This window comes from Agelaius tricolor, unplaced genomic scaffold, assembly GCF_023055355.1.
Source record: "Agelaius tricolor isolate 1412-34295 unplaced genomic scaffold, bAgeTri1.0.p SCAF_7, whole genome shotgun sequence".
Taxonomy (NCBI): Eukaryota; Metazoa; Chordata; class Aves; order Passeriformes; family Icteridae; genus Agelaius; species Agelaius tricolor.
In genome coordinates, this window is record NW_027269267.1 from 18,223,975 (window position 1) to 18,248,107 (window position 24,133).

General features: G+C 37.7%; 2 protein-coding genes across 3 annotated transcripts in view; one reads left to right on the plus strand and one right to left on the minus strand.

Moving 5' to 3' along the window:
* Positions 1 to 9,908, minus strand: part of MOSPD2 (motile sperm domain containing 2) — a 33,228-nt gene extending 23,320 nt beyond the window's left edge. Inside the window, exons 1-3 of one of the 2 annotated variants that reach the window (XM_071430486.1) lie at positions 9,774 to 9,908; positions 9,508 to 9,574; positions 472 to 627 (exon numbers count right to left, since the gene is read on the minus strand). In XM_071430486.1, coding sequence (XP_071286587.1) covers positions 472 to 627; positions 9,508 to 9,574; positions 9,774 to 9,782 — 232 coding nt within the window. In that variant the 5' untranslated portion in view covers positions 9,783 to 9,908. The remainder of the gene's footprint in view (positions 1 to 471; positions 628 to 9,507; positions 9,575 to 9,773) is intronic. The other variant, XM_071430487.1, reaches the window with a different exon arrangement.
* A 55-nt stretch (positions 9,909 to 9,963) lies between these two features.
* On the plus strand, positions 9,964 to 23,856 carry FANCB (FA complementation group B). The gene is made up of 9 exons (XM_071430489.1): positions 9,964 to 10,183; positions 10,757 to 11,794; positions 12,783 to 12,935; positions 13,454 to 13,546; positions 17,321 to 17,449; positions 18,316 to 18,482; positions 20,613 to 21,067; positions 21,885 to 22,122; positions 23,262 to 23,856. The coding sequence occupies exons 2-9, from the start codon at positions 10,862 to 10,864 to the stop codon at positions 23,680 to 23,682; spliced, it is 2,589 nt and encodes an 862-aa protein (XP_071286590.1). The 5' UTR covers positions 9,964 to 10,183; positions 10,757 to 10,861; the 3' UTR covers positions 23,683 to 23,856.
* Positions 23,857 to 24,133: the final 277 nt, after the last annotated feature.

A 24,133-nucleotide genomic window follows, 5' to 3' on the forward strand; every position in this document is an offset into this window, starting at 1 on the left:
CAGACTCGTCCTTTGAAGCAAGGGCTGCCCCAGAACCACCCTACGTGTGTCTGGGCAGAGACAGACAGATGGCTGGACACGCAAAAATGAGATCTTTAATGTACCAGACCAGTGCTATTACAATGAACAAGACAGCCCTGTTTGTTGTGAGGCTTTTTGTTATTTGCCTTTTTTTTTAGAGCTCTATGATGCAAAGAGACAAAGCAAGAGATAGCTGCCTTCCTTCCTTCTCCTTAAACACCCCTTCAATGGACATTTGGAACCACAACAAAACCGAGAAAAAAAACACTACTGGTCAACATAAAAAGCAATACTTTTCCTCCTTTTTTTCCTTTTTTGAAAGTTCTTGCTCAGCTCTCCTGGTACTTGCAAACCTTTAAAAGGTTACTAATGAAACTACATATAGAGGTCAGCAGTAGTTCAATAGGAAAGCAACACACACCTTTGAAATCACTGTATAACATAGCTTACCATTAACTGTATATTCTTTCCTCCACTGAAAGCTTTCATCAATCATCTTTAATGTATCATCCACAACATCATGACGCCAAATCAAGTAGTTTTCAACCCATTTATCATCTTGCTGAAGTCTCTCCACATCTCTAGAATCATATTTATCTGATTTATCTAGGAAATAAATAAGTTAGTGTCTATAGAATTTGCTACAGAAACATGCAGAAATTTATTAAGCTTATGTCTATAAGCATCCACTTGGTACATAGGATTTCTCTTGCAGTTTCAAATTTAAGGAAACAAAGCACAGCACGATAAATCAATAAAAACCATTAATCTGCTGCAATGATATTTAGGGACACTACAACATTACTCTCACTAGAAAAATATTTTCTGTGATCCTTATGCAACAAAAAAAAAAAACATAAGGTGCATTTGGGACAGGTGTAATTGTTCTAAAACCAGTTTTGTGCAATTAATATGAAATAGTATATATATCAGAATCTGTGTACTGATGAATGTTCTCAAACTTAAAGGTATCAGCATGTTAGACAACAAATAAAATTCTTGGTTTTGAGCATGCACTATACATTATTGCATTAAACAAAATTGTTTTCATTTTAAAAAATTACAGTCTACACTTGTTATAAATTGTTACCCTACCCAAGAAAAACTACATGCAATTCCAGAGTAGCACCAGAACCCCCAAGGCTTCTTGTATCTTCTAGTGTCACATTAGCAACATGGCAAGAGGCTTACATGCTTTTGGAAGTACTTCAGATGAAACAAGACTTACTGCTGCCCTGGGTTTTTTTATTTTTAAAGAAGAAAGTAAAACACAAATGCTAAATGGACCTATTTCTACTGTAGATACACTTAAACAAAAGCCTAGTTTTTAAATCAATGATCCCCTGTCTGAGAAATTGGTAAAAATAGAATGTAAATCAAGAGCCCATAATAGAAACAGGCTTCTGAAAGCAACAGACACTGATACACATCTCTGCTAACTAATAAAAAACCAAACTCTTAAACTATTCACTTAAATTCATGATTACCATGGAAAAAAATTAAGACTGTTAATAAAAGAGATTTAATTTTCACAAACTGGAAAGAACTGTTCCTCTGTCAATAACAAACTGCCTTCAGAGCCATTTACAACTATCTAGAACAGTGATGGAATGGCTTGGCAATGTGTATTTCAGACAACTCTGAGGAAGGGGTTACGAAAAAAACACCACTAAATTCTGCTAATATTTGTTGTTTTACTGGCCTACATGCAAAAACATGATCTATTTGACTTGTCTTTCAATTTACATCAGTCAATATAATTGCAAGAGTATATCAATTTAAATGTGTCCATTCACTAAATTGCAGTTGCACTCCCCAATGCATCTCTTCACATCTGCTTCTCACATACATCATCTACTGTGTTCCCTTCTTCATTAGGCTTCAAATTTCTCCCTCCCTTAATCCCACACTCCACTACTTTACTTTGTTCCTTAGATAACCCTAGAATTTCATCCCACTTTCCTTAATCTTAGTCCCCTACTTTCTCCTCTGCCCAAAAGCCTCTAATCCACTAAAATCTTTTTAACTATTGAAGTTCCTTTTCTCATCATCTCCATACTTGCACTGGACAGCTGATTTCCTATATTCTGAGCCCAGTGAAGTGATCACTCAGCACCAAAATGAAGTATTTAACTTCTCTATGGCTCTAGAGGAACCACAGATGAACTGCAAAAATCCTGGGAGTGAAATTTTGTAGTCTCAACTGCTCATTTGAAATTTGTAATTCCCCCAATGATTTAGGAAGTTTTGTCTATGAAAAGCTAGCAGTACTTAGTTTCAAGTTAACTACTTCATTTCACCTTGGTTTGATAAACTCTAACACACACTGCCTTCCAGCTATGACTGACTGCAGTTAATCAGCCAAGTACTTGGCTGAAATCAGTCCCATGTGTATCTTATATAAATAAGGGATTAGGGTACTCTGTAATTAAAGAGAAAACCCACCACCAGGTAAAAACTAACATGATAACAGTTCACACCACTTTTTGAGGCTCTCTTTGCTTTCAGTATCTGTCTGAGAGCACAACTGTCAAAATGAGAGAATTGTGCACCTTGTATTAAACTGTAATTTAAAACCATTGACATACCATTACATGGAACAAACCTCAGAACACATTTCTCAGCCACTGACAAGTTTCCCCAAACTCTGAACTTAGAGAATATTTTTAAGAACAGACATTTAAATTTGTGAGTATTTTAAGAAAATGAAAGTGAAAGAGAAACAGAGAACATGTTTAATCCAAACTTCCAACATCAATGGAAAGCAAGCTGCATTCAGTGATTAGGATAGTTGAAAAAGCATCTTTCCCCCTCTTCTGTAACTAAGTGCTCAACAAGACACATATAATCTGAATTTACATATATACTACAATATACCCTAAAACCAGGGGAAACAACTATTCAAGTTCTACATCCACAAGCACTTGTAGAAAGCCAGTATTTGAATCAGGTTACGATTGACAGAACAACAGTACTGAGTACTAAATACTGTATGACTTTTACCTGTTTGATCCAATTCTTTCCACAAAATAAGTAAAATTTAGAATGAGAATGTGAATCCAAAATAAAGGTGTTTTATGTCACACACAAAAAGCAGAGCGATATAAAATTGATGGAGCCCTTCCAAGAGCCCAGTGATTGAAAATGTGTCAGTTCAGAGGAGGAATTCCTCTTCAAATCTGTACATGCCACATAATTCTACAGACATCTGGAAACTTGTTTTCAAAATATACTGTGAAATAATCAGAATGTTTCTAATTTTAAATCATTCATGGAACACTTGGGTGCAGTTACTGTATTATTAGAAACTTCTGGAGTTAAATGAGAATTAGTTGAAATAAAATAAGAACTTTGGGATTCTCAAAAAATTTTAAATACATCCTGCACAACAACTAAGAGGCCAAAAAAGAAACAGTATTTGAGGGGCACCCATATGGAAATTCAGGTGGAACTATGTCTGAGGTAGGTTACTTCAGTTTAATCTCCAAGCCTACCCATTTAGATACCTGTAACCATATACCAATGCTTTTCTCAAAGGAGAATTAGGTGCTTGCTTCTTCACACTTGCAGGACTGCCACTAGGACACTGAGACACTAAGTTTAGTCACCCTCAGCTCAGGAAGAGAGACAGCTCTGTAACTGAGTCCATAATGAACAGAATTTTAGAAGGTATTTGGAACACACAGCACTCACCCCAAAGGTAACACAAGGAACAGCACTACCAGATATTTCTGTTCAGAAAGGGCTTCTGAAAACCACATGTGTAGCAGCAGTGCCAGACTTTTGTGTAACATTTTATAGTCCAGAGGCTTGGAAACCTGGTTGCTCCCTCAGTCCAAGACACTCAAACCTTTCTGTATCATAGGATAGTTCCATAGCCCATGGAAGAGGCAAAACTGGGATGCTGCAATATTTTTCCATTGACCCCAGAAGCTGTAGAAACTAAGCAAGACTCAGATCCAAAAAAAGCAAGAAAAAACACAATCTGACAAATTATACATTCCACATAAGGGAGTGGCAGTAGTAAGGAGATGTGGCCATTATTAACCCTCTTTATTCCTTTAGCTGAAAGCTCTTCAGGAAAATCTGAGTGAATAAAACTGACCAGGTATGTAACCTTATTTTGAAAATAGTTTGTTAAAGTCACTTTCATTTTCTCATTGGGCATTTGAAGTCAAGAGAAAAGAAGACAAAAGCTATTTGAACAGTAACTTCTTATATTACTTGCCTTCCTTTTTTTTATTTTTGCTTTAGTGAGGACTTCTGTCCTTTCCATGAGCACATTCTGCCCTTCTAAAAGTTGTCTTCTTCAAGCTGAGAAGTTTCCAGTGAAACTCTACCACTTAATTAATGTGTTTCAACATAAAGAATCTTCTCTAATACCAGAGAACAGCTCTGAAAACAGTGCAGAATTACATAAAACTAAATGCACACAAACTTCACTGCAATACTTTCACTAGAAGATTTCATTAAGTTTTCTGAGGCACAAATTGCAAAATCCCTTTTCTTTGTTACTCTTTTTTTCAATGCCATCTAATTTCCATGTCAGGAGCCCCTGGAGCAGGTCCAGTGGAAGGCTGCAAACAAGATTAAGGGACTGGAGCACCTCTCTAATGAGAACAGGCTGAGAGAGCTGGGCCTCTTCAGCCTTGAGAAGAGATGAGTGAGAGGAGACCTCATCAATATCTGTCAGAATCTGCAGGGAGGTGGAAGAGGATGGGCCCAGGCTCTTCTCAGTGGTGCCCAGCAAGAGGGCAAGAGACAATGGCTGAGACAGATGTCCAGGAAGTTCCTCCTGAGTATGAGGGAGAACTTCTTCACAGTGTGTGACTGAGCCCTGCAACAGATTGCCCAGAGAGGGTGTGGAGTCATCCAAGGACTGTCTGCATGCAAACCTGTGCCCTGTGCTCCAGGATGACCCTGCTTGAACAGGCTGGACCAGACAAGCCACTATGGTCTCTTCCAACTTGACCTGTTCTGTGATTACCAGGAGAACAGTGCTGTGCTGCTGGGTTTTCTTCTAGTGTTTATGCTTTAGGAAAAATAATACAAATTTGAGAATATTCAGCAAGAATATAGAAGAGTAACTACAGGACTCAAAATTAGGCAGCACAGCTGAGTCACGCACTGAATTAATCCAGAGGAGTTCAGAATTAAAAACCTGAATGACCTCTCCCTTCAGAAAAAAACTCTTATCTAGAAAAGTAGTGTTAACAGAACAAGCCATACATAAAGCTAAGTAGGGACAGCACCTGCATATCTTCTAATAGAGAAAAAACCCAAAAACTTTATTGTACAAAGCAGAGAAAAAAAGCAACTTAGAAAAGTATGTCAAGTGTTACTTTACACAAAGAGACTCAATTTAACTACTGTCTTAAAGCTATTCCAGACAAGAATTCTTGGTCTAAAATGGTCACAATCATTTCTCTGACTTTGGCTACAAAGAGGAAACCCATTTTAATTGACTGTTGATGCCAAACATTAAACTAAGTAACAACTCAGGTATGTGCCTTCAGTTGCTGCATGAGAAAATCAGCAAGACTAGAAACAATTTAAGAAGGTCAGTAGCCATAAAAGGACAGGGACAAAGATCAAACCAAACACTATTTCCATTCAATAAGGAATTATTTCAATAACCTCAAGCAGCAATAGACAAACAAAATTTCTGCATTCACAAAGTGAAACAAACTTTTAGCAAAGCTGAGCACTGTCAGTGACAATAAAGACTGCTTTCAATAAAAAGCTCAATCATTAATGTTACAGAGCCTTTCATGAAAGTATGTTTCCCATCTTATTCTTCCACCAGTCTCAGCCTGAAAGCTAAGAACCAGGGGAAACAAACTTTTCAGAGCATAAAAAGACATGCAGGTATGCAAAACATTACTTTAAGAGTCTTCTACAATAGTCTTATCACTGATTTTTTACCCTTTTTTAAAGGTGTCCCATATGTCTAAAAATTTATTTGCAATCAGCTCATAAGATTAACAAAACACCTTTGCTACTGGCTTAAAGAAGGTCATGGTGAAATTTATTCCTTTAAATTGGAAGGATGTGAAACCTCTCTTGCAAAATGTTTTCGAAAATTAAGATTTGCCTAAAGGAGAAACGAAAAGGATGTAAGTGGGGAGGGCCAGGAAATAACAGGCAATTAGAAACAGTTAATATACAAAAAAAAATATGAAGAAAACTAGTTTACTGAAAAAAAAAAATCAAACAAGACTTGATTGTAAATAATTTCCACTGCAACATTAAAATAGAAAGTAAGAGCCCAGAAATAAAAGCTAATTTTAGAAATCCTCTAAGGAATGGAAAGTCACTATAGAAAAAGACACGCTTGTTTGCTAGAAAACATTGTTAGTGCCAGTCAGTGCTAGAAAAAAAATTCTTCTGTTTTCATTGTTCCTTTCACCAGTAAAATCATTTACATCACCAACTCTCACAAAGACTCTAAACAGGCAAAACGAAAATTAGGCCCAAAACCAGTGGAGACAAAGTGCTGTCTGCCCACCACATCAGTGTTTGCCAGTCTATTGGGCTAACAGGGGCACTATTGGAGATAAACCTTTTAAATACAAGGGTTTCATTATTGGGACATACATTCCTCACAAGAACTGAAGCTGTCTTTGGAATCCAGCTAGAAAGTTAACTGAGGAGGAAAAAACCACCACAAGATTTCAGTTAATAATAAATACTGTTTTGCAGATAAGATCCAACAGTGGCCAAGCTTTCCTTCTAGAACACTTCAATGGCCAAATTAGCTGAATAACTTCAGCAAGAAAGTTCTCCTACAAATTTTGGGAAGATGAACCAGTAAGGTTCTCTGATACTTTCACACTGTGTCTGGCTATCAAAAGCATCTTCTTATTTTGCCACATGAGTGTAACAACTGTATCATTCAAAAAAACAGATTTATGGTGCTTCCAGTTGCTGAACAGAACTTTTCCCACCTAACCTTGAAAACTATCCATATTATTGTAATAATTATAATACATGTTGGAAAATTAGACTTTTCTGAATCAGCTATATATTTTTGTAGATTCTACTTTAATCTAAAGATTGTATTCTGCCAATAAATAATTTCAATGAAACAGCAAGATTTCAAAGATCCTCTAAATTTTCATTTCATAGCAAAAGTAAACATTACTGTAAAGGCCATCACAGCACTTTTGACCATTACCAAATCTTCCTGCATGAGGAAGGCCAGGAGGGAAGCTAGTAACTATGAGTTACAGAATATGGAAGAATCACTTCATCTTTGATGATCAGAATTACTGTGTTTCTAGAATAACCAGTTACATGGTTTTCCCCAGAGGGAAAACAAAACAGTGGCAGCTGCAACCTCCAGAGAAAAAAAAAAAAAAAGAAACCAACCCAAACCAAAACACAAAACTTTTCCCCAACTTTAATACCTGCAGTTCACATGTAAAAAGAATAAAGTTTGCTCTGTAGAGGCCCACAATTCTATAACCACACTAAACTTCACAGGAAGGATCAGCTTCTCAGTGTAGCCTGACAGTGCCCTTAGTTCTGAAAGCAGACTAAAATTCCTGGGTATGAAGCAATCATTTGCACCTTTACACCCAAAGTCACAGGTTTGAGGGTGTCTGCATACATGCAGCCCCACATTCCTTTGATTAAGAAGCATAAAAGAATATGTTATAGAACACACACAGTAAAGGCTGATAGACCAGTACAAAATTAAAATCCTGTGGTTTTCACTCTTGATTGTGGTCATGTGAACATTAATTTGCTTGTGGCATTCCTAAATTTGTTTCAGAATCTTAACAACACAAACTCAAAAAAGTCCTAATCCTATTTTCTTGAAAGGGCTAAGAGCCTCAAACCATGACCCAAAAATGGGCTTACTGAGAAACAGTGTTCAAAATTCTGCAAATAGGATTACAGCTTACCTTGCAACAGTATTCAGTTATTTAATGGCTGTATCAACCAGCCCAACAGAGACAACATTACGACTAGAGAAACTTGTGGAATTCCAAGATTTTAAGCAGCAGATCAACTGAAAGAGTAATATCCCTTTTCCACAACCACTGTTGCACTGTCCCAGAGCAGTCCTAGGCTTTCTGAAATAATTATTTATGAGTGTGACTCTAGGATAATAGAATACAAAGCAAGTTCAATCACCTACCATATGAAAACATACACTAATTGAAAACATTAAGAGACAGAAAAACTTAGACTTTAAGATGAGCCTCTACTCACTCAAGCCTGAGTTTTACCATATCTTTATTCACTTAGAAATATCAAATGGTAATATAAGCTCTCTCTACTTCAAGACTTTCTAACAAATTTTGTCATCAGAAATAAAGGTCATTTCTAACCAAGGCCAAAGTAGTCTCCTTTATGAAAGTTAGCAGAGCAACCATATGAGACTAAGTTGTACTACCCTCAAGACCTTCAAAGTTTTCCACTACAATGAAGGAGCACATAACCCTTACATAAAAGTGATAGATAGCAAGGTAACCTCAATAGTTCTGATCAGAAACATCAAAGCAAGGTATTTGTTTGCAGAACTGAGGCTCATATTAAAGGAGATGCAGGCAACACAACTACTGGACTTCTACTGTATTTGCACTAAAAATTGCATAGAGGCATGTTTTTAGTAGAAAGTCTCTATATAGTCACAATGAAACAGCCTATCGACTACAATTGTTAGCATACTCTACATTCCTCCAACAGAAGCAATACAAATCAACCTTGAAATAAAAGGAAACCACTCTGGGCTTACCCCAGTCTTCCCTCTCCCCTAGGAATCCCCAGCATCTCCTGGCCTTCATTTACAAATTCAAATGCACCTGCACTTAAGAACCGAGTTGGACATGCAGCATGACCTTAATTATGGCCTGCATGAAATTCAAGTGCAAGTTACTCCAGAAAAACAACTCTTCCTTTGACAGACTCAGTGAGGTCAGAACGCCTCCATTTCCCCTTCCCTGACGTGTTTTATGCCCAAAGAACACCAGGCACAGCAATGTCCCAGGCCACACTCTCCAGCCAAGCCAACACGCTGCAAGAGAAAGGGACCAAGAGCTTTGCCCCATCATATCCTGCACCCCAAGAGAGCGACCCAGCACCGAGAGCCAGCACAGAAACCTGCTGAGCATCGCACCCTTCCATGGACCCAGACACCCCAACGGCACCAGGGCAAGTTCAGGTTGGACATGAGGAAGAAATTCCTAACACAAAGAGCAATTAGATATTTGCACGGGCTGCCTAAGGAGGTAGCAGAGTCACGGTCCCTGGAGGTGTTTAAGGAAAGACTGGATGTGGCACTCAGGGCCGTGGGCTGGCTGACAGGTGCTCAGTCACAGGTTGGCCTCCAACACCTCGGAGGCCTTTTCCGACCCAGTAGATTCTGTGAAAAGGCACAGACGTTCCCAGACCGGGGAAAGCAGGATACCCGGAGCCCCAAGAGGGAAAGTGACAGCGGACAAGCCCCAGAGCCTGCGCCCACCGCTCCCCGCTCACCTGGCAGGTACTCCGCCTCGAAACGCCTCCGGGTCTCGCTTATCAGAGCCCCCTTATCCTGCCGCTGCTGAAAGGAAACACGGAACAGGAGGGCCGTGAAAGGAAGGGGAAGGCCGGGGCCCCAGACAGCCCCAGACCCTCACCTGTACGGCAGGGCCCAGCCGCCCGCCCCGCCAAACCACCAACCCCGAGCGGCAGCTGGGGAGAGAACAGCCGTCAGGCGGGCAGGAGGGCAGCAGCAAGGGGGCAGGGGCGCAGGCACTCACCTCAGCCATGATCCAGCGGGTCCGCCCGCGCCGCCCGCACTGAGGCAGCTCCGGCAGCGCGAGGAGCGGCGGGAAAAGGGGATGGAGTGGCGCCCGGGGGGCGGGGCCTCAGGGAGAGCCGTGCCCGGCAGGCCCCGCCCCTAGCGGTGGCCCCGCCCCCGCCCGCGCTCCCGTCATGCTCCCCGCGGCGGGAGCTTCGGAGCGGCCCCGCTGGCCGGGACCCGCAGTACGGCTCTGGGAGGCCCTGCCGGGAACCACGGCCCCGCCCTGCCGGGAACGGCACGGCCCCGAGCGGCCCCGCTGGCGGGGAGCCCGCGGTCACTGCCCTTGTCTGTACCTGGTATCTGCGGGAGCGGGAGGTATCGCGGCCTGAGCGGTCGCTGCGGGTCCTGCAGGTTGAGTGAAGCTCGGTGAGACGGCTGCGGTTCCCTCGGGGTCCCCGGGGCCTTCTCGGGGCGAGGAGGGAGGGAGGGAGGGAGGGAGGGAGGGAGAGAGGGAGTCTGCTTAGACGCAAAATGACTGGATGGATCTTCAGAGAACTTTCTCCTTCGAGGCCTTATAATTTTACCAAAAAATAAATTATAGCTATTAACAAGCACTACGCCTGAGAGAAGGTTCTTTAATTTCAGAACTCAAAGCACAATTACTTTCCAGTCTGCTCAGTATGTTTGTGGCTTCTTCAATACAATCACACGAATTGTGAGTGTGTGGCTTGGTTTCTGTCCATTTATATTACACTGTACAGCTGTTGATAATCACAGAATTCATGAATTTGGTAAAGAAACATTTCTATTTCTAATAGTTAAATCTCTCAATAAAGTTGTTTAACTTCATTATTAATCTGTGAGATTAAAGCATATACTGGCCTCATTGTCAGATTATTCTGTATTATTGCTTTGCAGTGCATAGCTATTCTTAAGGCTCAGTTCAGCTTGTCCCAAAACAATTTAATTTTCTTTTCTTTTCTTATTTGCTTTTTGTAGGTGGAAAATGTCCAGAAAGGTTAAAATTTCCACACAGAAATAAGCCTGACGGAAATAGGGACACATGATTTTTTTGTAGAGGAATATACATAAAGATAAATCAAGATGCTTCTGGGTGAGCAAGATCAATTCTTGTCCTACAACGGTGAAGTCCTTGTATTTCAGTTGTCAAAATCAAAGCGTGCAGAGGAAGCAGGTGATAAAACAATGAATTTATGTGTCAGAAGGATGGCATTCAACAGAGACACTAAGCTGTTTGTTCAGAAGTCTTCTGGATCATTCAGCATGGGAGCCAGTCACTCAAAAATTGAAATGATTTGTTGTAGCTGCACAACAGATTCCAGAACAGGGATTATTCTTCCCTGCATTTTGATGAAGAAGAAAAAACGGAACAGTATCAAATACTTTTTATTGTTGCTTCACAGTTCTAACCAATTTGAGCCATCCTTTTATTTTAAATTAGATTATGAGCTGAAAGAAGACATCAGGTTGTTTGCTGGCCCATCACTGTTATGGACACATGCCAACAAGCTGTTCTACATCTCTTCCAACACCTGTGTGGTTCAAAGTGCCCCTGTTCATCTTTCTTGTGTGGTGTGGACAGGTGAAATTGTGGGTGAAGGCACTGTTGTCTTAGGGATAAGAACTGCTTGCCTGCTAGAGACTGAAGACCCAGATGGGTTTTCTGTTTCAGACAGAGCCATCTGGGGCAGTGAGTTCTTTGGATATGCAATTCAATCACAGAAGTTTCTGAGTGGCACGTGCTTCATGCCTCATGCCTACAGCAGAGTGGTGTCTTCTGTCTACGTCTGCAGGAGTGAGAGATTGAGGAAACAGCTCCAAATATCACTTGTTGCCATAACCCACAAGAACCAGCTTGTTTGGTTCCAAAATGGTGCCCCTAAAGGTGTTTGTGAGCTTCCTTACGAAAAGCCATGTTCAGTAACACCAGCTCTAACCAGCAGCAGAGATTTGCTATTTGCTGTGTCTTTTGCCTCTGGAAATAGCTGTGTTGTACAGAGGAGAGACAGCTTACAGGTACTGTTGGCTTCAAACAGCTCCATTTTACTGTAGTCTTTTTTGTATATATTGTCTTATTGAAAGTCCTGCAACTAAAAACCTGCATGTTCAAGTTCTTTAGATTTCTTGTTAGTTTATTATTGTTGCTGCTGGTAAAATAACCTGTCTAAAGTATGACATTGTTTTGCTTCCATTGCTTGCTTATATATCTGAAAATGAAGCTTGTATTTTCTCATTTAGCAATATATTTATAAATCTGACCAAAGCTTCTGTTGCTAATGGAAAACTGCAGTAGTGGGAAAACTTGAAGTTGTTAGGCAGTTATGAGTCTGCCTGGATGATTTGTGTTAGAAGTAACCTCATACCACTGCAAGTATAAACTGCTCATTGGAACGCCAAAGCTTTTTGAGCCTTAATTCCTAATAACAAAAAGTTGTTCCTAGAAAATGTTGTTTTATGAAAATGACAGGAAAAGGCCTTGCTATTGTTTCTTAAAATTAGGAGAGACAAAGTTTCTGCTAAGGTTTTGTAGTAGTCTGACAGGAAGACTTTTATAAGTCAAGAAATAAAAGTTTATACCGTTTAGTTGCTGGCATTATTATAAAAATTTGTCTTTAAATTTCAAACATAGTTAAGTCTGTTGTGAAACAGAGATATTTCTCAATATCAAAGGTACAATGCCTTTAACTGATCTTTGAGTATTACTGCTTCTAAATAAATGTTATAACATTCAGCTGTTCAGATGTTTGAATACACTGAAAAGTTGTCATCTTCTCTGCAGCCTGTAATCTGGAAAGTGATCTTTAAGGAGAAATGGCTAATTTTTCCCAGAGTTACATAGGCTCTAAATGATGGGGTGAGAGTGAGAGGTTGGAACTTCTAAATATTATTGTATTCCACAAAACTGAATAGGCTCTCTCTCAATGGAAAGCAAGCTTCACCAAAATGAGATCTCAAATACAAGATTTATTCTAATAAATGTATTTTAAAACCTCTTCTACTCTAGGTGGCTTCCAAATGGCAAAAAGTGAAGTGTGTTCTGGTGGATGATTTTATTGGCTCTGGAAGTGAGCAGCTGTTACTGCTTTTTAAGGATGACTCCAATACAGACGTGTTAAGTACATTCAAAATAACAGATCTTGGGGAGGTCAACTATGCAGTAAGTTGAGCTTGCCTTTTCTCAGCTACTCAGTCTGTGCTTACTAAATTAAGAAAATCTCAACAAATCATTAAAGTATTGATGCAAAGTGAAATTTGATGTGTGCTGTGAATGCCCTGAAGTTTGAATACAATATTCCCTGCTGTAATCTTAAATTATCTGAAGATGTTTTTTTGCTTCTATGATTGTATCAACGTTCTGTTGGGAAATGAATGCAGCTGAAAATGCTTTACATACATAATAGTTTTGTCACAATGCTTACCTTTTGGCTAAGAACCCTTAATTTAGTTAAGGCCATAGTGCTTGTTAATTATCTTCTCATAATTGGGTCTTTCCATTATGTACTATCAAATTTGAATTGCTTTCAGAAAATAGGATTTTGCTTTTAAAAGACATAGTGTGATTCTCCTGGCTTGCTGTATTTTCTCCCAGATTTTTATAATGCTATGTAATAGCCTATACCTTACTTTCAGCTTTTTAATTCATTCAGGGTTTTGATTTTGTTTTTTTTCTTTCAGAGTGGTATCAATTATAAACATGATGTTCCTGCTGCAGAAGGATTGCAAGAGAATGGTTTGCTTACTGTCCGAGCCCTTGAAACAAGATTACAGGTTTGTACTCAATAGTTCTGCCTCCATGTTTTCTGTAAATTACTGTTCTGTATCATTGCATTATCTAGAGGGTGAAGCTAATGATACTGTTATTATTGAAGATAGTGGTTTAGGGAAAAGGTCAACATGGTTAAGTATTTATTCTTGAATCAGTAGTAATCTGTGTTTCAGGTCTCTCAGTTGTTGTAAGTGCATTTAGGTAATTGTCATGGTCTAACTTAATTTTAATTAAAAGTTTGAGATCATGCTGAAGCTATCTTATCAGAGCTCCTTAGCAGTCATTTTACTCGTGTTTAAATACCAGCTTTAAAAAATTGGAAGGTTTACTTCTTTTGCTCCCCATTACATACAGAACTTTCAGGTCATGTAGTAGCAGGTTCCCAGTGAGTGCATTTGCACAATTGGTGACAGTGGTTATTTCACCACCTCTGATGTTCGTGGTCCTGTTACTAGTGGTTTTATAAGGATAGTTTTGAGATGTACTATAGATAAAGCTACAATGTATCCTTCTTTTAACTAGAATCATTATAAAACAAACTGGGGGGAAAGTTGGGAGTTTCCCACCCAACATACTCACCAGTGTGAGTGCTTCAGTAGTGTGTATATTAGTCTCTACCAAATGGGTAATAATTGACAAATAGGAAGATCATTTAAGAAAAAAAAGCTTTAGGGGAGAGCATGAATAGCATACTGAGTCAAGGATGTGGGGCTATTGTTAATTTGCTAAGTGTACTTTAAAGACTAGATACAAGGTTATTATTCCTGTCACTTGAGAATTAGGGAAAACTAAGTAGGGTATTGTGGCAATTTTATTTCCAGCCTTTAAAAATGAAACAAATGAATTGGCAATAGTTTACCATTCAATAAATAAATAAAAGGAGGACATATTAGGAAAAGACTGAAAAAGAAAAGACTTTTCTAGTTCTAATGACAAAAAACAAGATATCTAAAGTGCATCATCCAAAAAATGAAAGCTGTTTGGAGAACAGTAGACAAAATGGTTTTTTCCCTCCTAGAAGACCAAGAAAACAGAAGCTGGATTAATATTGAAGACCTCTTGAGGTGCCTTCCAATCCTACTTTTTTAGAGCTTGCATGTTAGAGGCCTATTGGCTTTAATAGAAGTGCAGTCTTCCTTCCAAATGCATCTTTTTCTGTTTCTGCATTTTTTCTTTTTTGGCAGTCATATTTTAAAACTGACTTCCCTGCTGCATTCTTGCCCTACTCATTACATTACTTTTCTCTTCTACAAAGCAGAAATTAGTTTCTGTTTCTTACTGGCTGCTCCTTCCACAAATCTAATGACCTTGTCCACCCTGCCGTTGACAGCTGTACGTTCTATGTTCCATAGCTTTGTTCTTTCAGTACACCAACTGGCTTCCAGCTGTACAGCCCTGTGAATCTGTGTCACAAGGAAATGAATTATCTGGTTTGCACTTGCTATTGGTTCTGCTGGAAACAAGCCACTGGTTGTATATTTTATCTATTGTGTGCTGATATAGTTCTTACAGACATAGAATCCTTCCCAAGACCTAACATTTCTGTGCTTTTAGATCTTTTTAATCTCTAATTTTCAAAGCCATGTGCTAGCACAAGCATTGTAAGCAGTTGGAAACTTACTGTATTTTAATGCTGTAAATTTTTGAAGTTGTCAAACTTATGAATTTGGAAATAAGTGCAGATATTTCTTTTTAACCTCACTGTTGCTAACTTGTTGAAATCCCCATTGTTCTGTATTATATTTGCTGAACAGGTGAAGTACTCTTGCTGGTTTTTATAATCTGATATATAATTGAATTTCAAGGATGCTTGTTTTGAAGCAATACTGCATGTGTTCTGCTTAGCTTGGGAATTTTCAAAGGTTATTTAGTCTTGAAGTGGTGCCTCTTGATATTTATCATCAAAATTCAGATGTTCTAGAAATTTGCAATCAAATCAAGTTTTCACAGTCTCCATGGAATGTTGTGTTTTAGAGCAAGATAAAATAGCAGATGCAGCCCTTTTGCATCCTTGTTGCTTAACTGTTGTTTTACATCTGCACAGCTGTTTTCTTGACCACGTGAGAACTTTGGCAGGAATGAATTATAGTCCACTGGATAAGGAAGTTGTATTTAAGTTATACCTAGTAATATAAACTGCATTTTGCAGGCAGTGAAATTGAAAAACAGATCAGCTTGATCAATTTTGAATTGTTCTATATTTATTTTGTATACACTATTTTGGGCCTGAATCCAGCGTTTTCTCCTTTGAATTTTTTTTTTTACTTGTGTTTTGGTATCTTCTGAAGAAGGCATTCTTTGGCAGAGTACTGCAGTTCCATTGTAACAGCTGAGGTTACAGTGTTTCTCCTGGTTTTAGTTGATTGTTTTGGCAGAAATAAAGAAGTATCTTTATGTCCACTGGTCTGTTCTTCCTCCCATTACTTGACAGTTTTGTAAGGGCTGTTAATTCTGGATTTACTCACAGCTCTATTGTCTTTGGCTCTGGACTGCCTTGTTTTTATGTTCATGTTTATTTTCTCTTCTAAGGTGATCTACTTTTATTTTCTTGGTTTAACAGCACAAAACTTGTAACTCCTGCTGATGCTTGTAGTGCAGTACATCTTGGCATGCAGCAGAGAGGATGCGCCTGTCACTTGTGACAGAGGGGGACACAACTCAGTCTTGGGTTTGCTGTGTGGTGGAATTCAGGTCTTGTTCTTGTGCTTTAGGAGGAAAAAGGGCTTGCAAAAGCCAGATTGGTTAGCAAGGATACGACAGTGAAGGTTTGGCCGTTTTGACTGCTTCCACATCTGTGCTTCCCCATTTGCTTTCTGGTTCTCAATTGTTTATTCAGGAGTTGGCTCCAATGAGAGTGAATGATGGCTTAGTGTTCTGATGACCTAAATTAGGAAGATATTGTAGACTCATCTTCATTTTCATCTCTTCAGTCAAGTCTGGCCCTGGATTATTCCTTGGAATCTGTTGCTTAGATTCACAGTTGGATAGGTGACAATTTTTTTGCAGAACTTTACATGAGTGCTGTTGGTCTAAATGTCCTTTGCCAGTGCAGCTTGAGCAGAGGACATCACTTTACTTATAAGATCTGCTTTTTTATTTGGGCTTATAATGGATTTGTGTGTGTTATGTGTTTGGGGGTGGGCGTTTCTGAGGGGATGGGTGAAGAGAGAAGTTTGGTTTTGCATTCCAGAGTTCAGTTCTCTCCTTGACAGCATTGCACTTCTCAGGATGTTCCTTTGCAGATAATAGCTTTTGAGGAGCTTTCTTAAAACCTGAGAAGCTGGCATGATGTTCTTTCTTTATTGCTTGGTTTGTGGGTTTTTTTGGTTGGTTTGCCTTGGTTGGTTTTTGGGGGGATTTTTTCATTGTGTTTTATTTAACAGCGATGCAGCCAACATGTGTGTCTGCTTGTATATCTGTCAACTCTTCAAAATATTTACTTGACCAATAATCAATATAAATCTTGAGAAGAAGATGAAACTGCTCTCCATGAAAAAGTGAAGTAGGATTAATAATGAAAGATATCACTCAGAAATATATCTATGGAAACATATCTGAATATCTATGTAATTTGATTAAGTTTACCTTAATATTTATCTTTAGGTTTAATATTGAAAGATTCTGAGATTGATATTTTAACAGCAAGGTAGCATAACATGAACATTTTTTAGAAATTCTATTTGTGATTCTTGCATAAAAATGGAAAGCTAAAAAGATATTTTGATAGCTTTAGTATCTTTTCTTATGTGCAGTAGTCTAATGATTATCTTTTACAGGCTGGTTGGACTTCTGTTCGAGAGCTGCAGCAGCATTTAGGACTCCAAAAGAGGGTCATTCTTGAGTCTTGCAGAGCATTAACAGATCTTGTTGAAGAAAGAACCCATATTCTACCAAACTCAAAAGAGGTAAAATGCAGGAGATGTGCCAAATCACTTCTGAATTCTGCCAAGCCATTTGTAGAGGGTGCTGCCATCATCCACTTACCCCTTTTGCCTGTAGGGGTTGCCACTATCAAAACTCATTAATCTGCTATTTAAGTCTGGTTCATTTTGTTAACTTGCCAGTTTATGTAGTTAGGAGTAAATTTAGTTGTTTCTGCTTGAAATTGATGTGCACAGTACCTCCTGACAACTGAGTGGTATGGAGGAGTATCCTCTTACAGAGTTAGTGACAAACACGAGGGGAGTGTACAGTTCTAATTGCCACAGTTGCCTAGATATTGAATATCTGTCTGTAATCTCACATGTTACAAAAAGGGAGTTGTCATAGAACTATGTGAGCAAAATTGATTTTATAATGGGGGCAGAGTGAACTATGGGCTAAGAAGGTGATGGAGGTTGGGAAAATCTTGTTTTAGTACATTGCTCAAAAGAAACCTCATTTAATTGAAATGGAGTTGATCTCTTTCAGTTACTGTTGTGGCATCTTGTAAGTTTTCTGGATTTGCACAGAATATTGAGCAATTAAATGCAATAATATAAATTCTAACACCTTATATCTTTGGACATTTAATTGTATGACAGGTAAAGATTTTGACATATGATGTTTACAAGGAGAGAATAAGTTGTGTTTTACATGATGATATAATGTGTTTTAAGAAAATTCAATTCTATTTATTGTAGAGAATAAACTATAGTTTATATATATCTTTCATTTTATGTATCTTAAAAACTCTTCCAGCAGTCACTTGTGGTAAAACACAAAGTAATGCAGTATAAAAATACCCAAAATCTCTGCCTAATTTACCTAAAAACCCTCATTTTTCTGTAAGGAAGGCCTTGTCTCCCTCTGGGATGATGTAGAAAATCCTCCTGACTCTCTTGGTAAAGAGACATCACCAGCACCTGAAGTCCCAGAGCACTTCACAGAGGAATTGTGGCAGCGTGTTGTGGGTGACAGCCTGGTAGTTGGAGTAAAGCTAACTGAATCATTTTATTTGTGAGTATATGCACTTATCCCATAATTTCATTGGTAGTTTTATAGAAAATGAATATGTAGGTTAAGCTCTGCAGTAAATTTGAACTTTCTCATGTTGAACATAAAGTGTTTCAAATGTGTATTGCCAGTATTTTTGCTACTGGTTGCTTGCTCTCTAGCACTATGCAGAAAAATACATTATACAGCCAGAAATCAGTTGTGTGAGTATAATTACAACATTACTGGAGACTTTTTTTAAAAAGAGTCTTCTTTGACAAAAATTGTGGTTCTTTGTAGTCTGTGTTGACATAGCAATGCTGATTTCAGTATGTGCTGTGAATAAAGGTCTCTCTTAGCTTGGTTCCTGATGCTTTACTGTTAGCTACTTGCCATTCCTAATTGATTTGCTTCAAGAAGCACAAGAGAAAATATATTAAATTCTCTTACCAACTAATTAATACTTAGCTTTTGAATTGAACTCCTCTAGTCAAGTACCTAATCAAAATGCTTGCATAGCTTGTATTTTGTGTAATTTATGTGGAACAATCAACCATACAATACTTAAACCTTCAAAATAATTTGGTTGAGTTTTTTAATAATCTTTAAAATTATTTGTTTATTCTATTTATTTTAATTACTCAGTAATTAAAATAAATAGAATGGTGGTGCTTCTAATTGTAAATACTACTTAGGTCATTTTCCCTTACAGAGAGGGAACTAAGTTGAAACAGTGTGGAAAAAAGAGGATTATGTAAATTATAAAATTACAACATGAATTGTGTAATGTAAACTTTGGTGGAGTCAGAACTTATCTTTTGACCCATGTTCCCACAGGCAGTGTAGCTGAGGCTGTGTTAGGCTGAGCTCAAGGATTACTGATGCCACTGGAAATCATTCAGGTGGCTGTGAGGGAGCTGACCTGTTAGGCCCTCTGGCCATTCTGCTGGAGCTGTGGCTGTATTCTTCCTCAGCTGCCAGATTGCTGTAACTTTACAAGAAAGTTAACCTCATCCTCTTGACAGGCTCTCTTAAGAGCCACTGAGGCAAAAGATTGGTTTTTGCCTTTTTAGTGTTTGTTCTTTTAGCTTTGATGGGGATGCCTTTGCTTTTTTTTTTTTTTTTTTTTTTTTTTTTTTTAAAGTGAAATGATTCATTCCCTTATAACTTCAGAAATCTTCAGCAGATTTTAAAAACCAGCAGCAGTCTAGCCCTCTCCCCCATTTTTACAGTTGAGAAAAGATCTGTGGAGAAGCCATTTGTCCAAGATTAACCTGACAGGCCAGCAGCAGAACCTGGGTCTTCTGAGCTCCAGTTCAGTACTGTGTACAACAACCTGTGTTTGTGGGGAAAAGGACTTGCAGTATCTCCAGCCCCAACACTGTAATTCTTTATGGATTATTTTTGTGCTTCCTACTAATGCAAGATTGCAGTGATATCATAGATTGATTTATGAGGTGGTGATACTTCTCTGTAAAGAAAATTAGACATTCATAAGACTTTCAAATGTCACTGACATCTTGAGATTGAATTGATTGACAGAATAATATATTCATTGAGAGAGGATCTGGAACAGTAATATTAGGATTTCATTGAAAGAGCCCGGTGTTGAATAAATAAAGTACTTCATACATTTCAGGAAATTGCTGCATGTTCAAAGTAATAGTATCTTAAACCTTTTATTTTACTCTACATTCAATTTTGTTTGAATATCTATAAAAATGTAGAGTGTCAGAAGAGCTTCTAGTCCTCAAAAGGGCAGAACTGATATTTTTTGCAGTTTTTTCTTAAAAAGAAAGTCAAATCTTTAAAAAAAAAAATCCATAGATGTCACAGAGTATCTTTATAGATTATGTAGACTTTTCAGCTTTTTCTGGCTGAATTAAACATTCAAATTCTTTTGGTTGAAATGAGGTGTCTGACTTCTAGAAGCTCTTCAAAAACTCAGTCCATATTTTGAAAAATCTTTATACTTGGTTTATATGAAACAGTCATGTGAAGGACTTAGCCTCTTTGCAAAGTCAATGACTTAATCTGGAATGGTATTGGAATTTATGTCTTAAATGTCTGTATTAAGTCTGCAGAGTTGTGGTTATTGGTCAGAAGGCAAAAATGTGAACTGGAAGTGCAGTCATATTGTATGGATTTTCACAGGTCACTGAGTGATGTCAGTTTATCTCTAGTGATGGATCAAGACTTCTCTTCGATTCCTCCAATTATCAAGTGTCAAAGTAAAATCATTAAGCTGAACAAAGCCTTCTCAGCATTGGCAGTCTCCCCAGGTCAAATTGAACCTCCTCCAAAAAAGATGAAATTGGACTTGCATAGCAAGAATGATCTGAAGAAAGAATTTCCTAAGAGATCTTCAAGGATTCAGCTGGATGGAGCAAAGACAGTCACTGCTGTCACCAGCCTTTCACCACTACTGGCATTTCATCGGGTGTGCTGTGTAGTTCTTCTGCATGCCAGGAAGCAAAACCATCAGAATGATGGTTTACAGCAGAGCAAAAAGATTGCTGTACTCTGTGGGAAAATTTTATTAAGTCTGGAAGATATTTCAAATGGCAGATATTCAATAAAGATGCTAAGGGATAATAGTTATTGTACAGGTAAATGGATTTATATACTTTGGATTTATAAATATATATTTTTAATTATTCTGTTTACTCTAGCTGGTGCCCAGTTAAGTTTCTCTCTGAACACAAGCTGCACAGACTTTTTGGGAATTAAAGTTGGGTGAAATAGGAGATGGAACATTTTTCAAATTGGAAAAAATGTTTAGTGAGTTGCTGTAAGGTTTTGCTAGCATTGGTGATGGAGGGTATCTGGAAAGGATAATTTTGAAGATAAGTTTGAGTACAGAATGCTGAAGCCTATGTTTTTTCTATAAATAAGATACTGTAACTAGATACAGAAGTTTTTGTCTGACATACTACTACCTCTTAAATAATACCAAAGTAATTGAAGCTCTTCCTCATCTACACATATATTAAGGTAATTTATTTTCATTTCTTTCAATATTCCTGATTGAATTGATTTTGAACTGGGCTTTTGCTCAGGTAATGAAATAGCTTTTTTATTGTTCGCAATGAATTTTCATTTTTCTTCCTTTAATGCTGTGTCACTGCTAAAGCCAACATGTCATCTTACTATCACAGGCTATTAATAGTCTTCTTTTGGCAAGGTGATGTTTATCTGAAGAGCTTTCATTATACTGGTGGTGCTCCATTAATCAGCTCTTTTGCTTGACAGAAGTAGGGATAAGAATTTAGGTGAGAAGAAAACTGCCAAAGAATGCCTGAAGTCAAGTGCAAATCCTTCACAAAAAAACTGGGAATATGAGCCAAAAATCAAAGTTCATTTAATGCATGCAGCATGATCAAAATATTTAGTTCAAATACCTTTTTCTACTCTATTTTCTTTCAGGTTCCATGGAAGATATACTTGCTGTCCTTGCAGTGTCTGTCAGATTCTCCTTTCAGATTGTGTCTTGTGACTGCACATTGACTCCAGTCAGTTCATGGTTACTGGGAGAAATGGAGTGCACACCATTTAAGGAATGCCAGGACAACATATTCTGTCATAAAGAGGGAGATGTCCATGGTACAATTTTTAATTGGGCCCTGAAAAATCCATTTGAAGGAGTTCTAACGATATTTTGCAGGTAAAATCACTTGAAAAGCATAGCTTATATTCATCTTCCAGACACCCTTTTTTATCTTTGTGCTATTTCTTACTGGTACTATAAACAGCAGCCAGAATCACAACCAGTAGGCTGCCAATATGATGATATGGTAACAGTCACCAATAACAGACCTGTTTTCAGGTCTGTTTTCAGATCAGAACTATGGAAGAACCTGAACTGAGTTGTTTCATTTTCTCTAGGCTGGAACATTGAATTACAAATAGGTGTAGTCTCCATTAATGCCTGCTTGGTACTATTCCTTCTCTTCATTTGGCTGCATCATAATTTTATATTCTTTTTTTTTCTTACATTATTCTTAGTATAATGTGTAATTTTAAATTTTTTTCCTCAAAATGTGTTTATTTAAAAATAACCTTAAATATTAAATATTTATATATTAATATTAAAACAAAAACAATCAAACCACAAACCCCAAGTTAAATTAAATGTATTGCTAGGTCATTTTTTAGTTTAGTATTGCAATATAAATGTAGTCTCATTTTGTACATGTTTCTGCTATGGTTATTTCCTATCTACCATGATTATGAAAAGGAAATAATCTGAAGAGTCTGACTGATGTCCTTTCTTATGCAGATTCTTGGACAAATATTTCCTTAGTCAGGTTAGGCAAGTTAGTAATGCTGCCACAATTCATGACTTAGCTGGTTAAGGCTTATAACATAAAAAGTACTTCTGGGATATTGACAAATGTTGCCATTTTGAAGAGTTCAAGCTACAAAATAAAAAATAAAAGGTGTAACTGATAAGAGTATTTTGTAGTGAGGTTCAGTCTTTTCCTCAAATTAGGAGTTGATTTCCTCTATGTAAGAGGAAAGACTGAAATGTTTAAGCAATCAATCAGTAAAATTTTTACTCTTAAGAATTTGCTTCCTTTTGAAAGGTGATTTTACTTGCTATTCATTTTGACTATTCACTATTCACTTTTGATCCCATTTTGTTAATAGTTACTGAGCCCCCTGTTTATGGCCTCTGATTGCATTTTCTGTATCTTTTATTCCTGTGTTTGGATTGATCTTTTACCTGGCTAGGATATTTCTGTGATAGGTGGAAACTACAGAGTATACTTTTTTTGACACCATCATAATTTTGTTTTACAGAAATCTGACTGTCTTGTTCCAGTGCCTTCACAGCCTCACTAGAGTTCTCCCTCCGAGCTGCAGTGTAAAACTCCTGAGATCTGGAAGCAAAGCAGTGCTTACTGAACAGTTATCACTGGCTCTGGAAAAGGAAATGTTCACCTTGAAGAATTCTCCCTTCTTAAAAGAAACTAAAGCTGGAAACAGTTTGACATGGGGAAATGAGTCTGGCAAGAAAATCAATAATGCTCCTCTGGCTTCTTTACTGGACACTGAGGAAGGAGTCCAGAAATTCAGAAAGAAACTTCAGAAAGAGAGGGAAGAGAGTGTGCAAAGTATGAACCAAACACTAAATGGTGCCCTGTACCAGAAAACTGCTTTGAAAATAGCAGAAGCTCAGCTCAGTTCAGATATGATTGTGTGGAGACTGGCCAAGTCCTAGAAACTACTGACTAAATTTCTTTGGAAAAAAAAATTATTAAAGTTATATCATTAAATAATATTTATATTTTCATGGGTACTTATACTGCTTTGTATTCTATAGTATTTCTGTGTTGTTTCTACAGATAAGTACTGGTATTTTAATTGATGACTATTGGAAGAATGTAATATTAGGATTGAGTCATTTTTTTGTTACAGATTTTGAAAATATATTTTTAAGGTATTTTCTAATAATTCCTACTCCAAAATCATAATTCTTGGACTATAAAATAACTATTTTAGAAAAAAAAATGAGTGTGTGTACTCTTTAAAATAGTTCTATTGAACTTGGATGATGACTGTTTATACATGTAAAATGTAAGCCTTTTTTAGAAATCTTAAAGCAGGTATAGAAAGGATTTAAGTTATACAACCAAATGTAATTCATAATTTGAGTATGGATTTTGACAAAT

What these genes read in the sequence shown, in the direction of transcription:
- FANCB (XM_071430489.1), top strand. Translation starts at nt 10,862, where the DNA reads ATGCTTCTGGGTGAGCAAGATCAATTCTTGTCCTACAACGGTGAAGTC. An exon ending in CCCTTGAAACAAGATTACAG is followed by an intron (nt 13,547 to 17,320) that starts GTTTGTACTCAA and finishes TATCTTTTACAG; the next exon opens with GCTGGTTGGACTTCTGTTCG. An exon ending in TTCTACCAAACTCAAAAGAG is followed by an intron (nt 17,450 to 18,315) that starts GTAAAATGCAGG and finishes TTTTTCTGTAAG; the next exon opens with GAAGGCCTTGTCTCCCTCTG.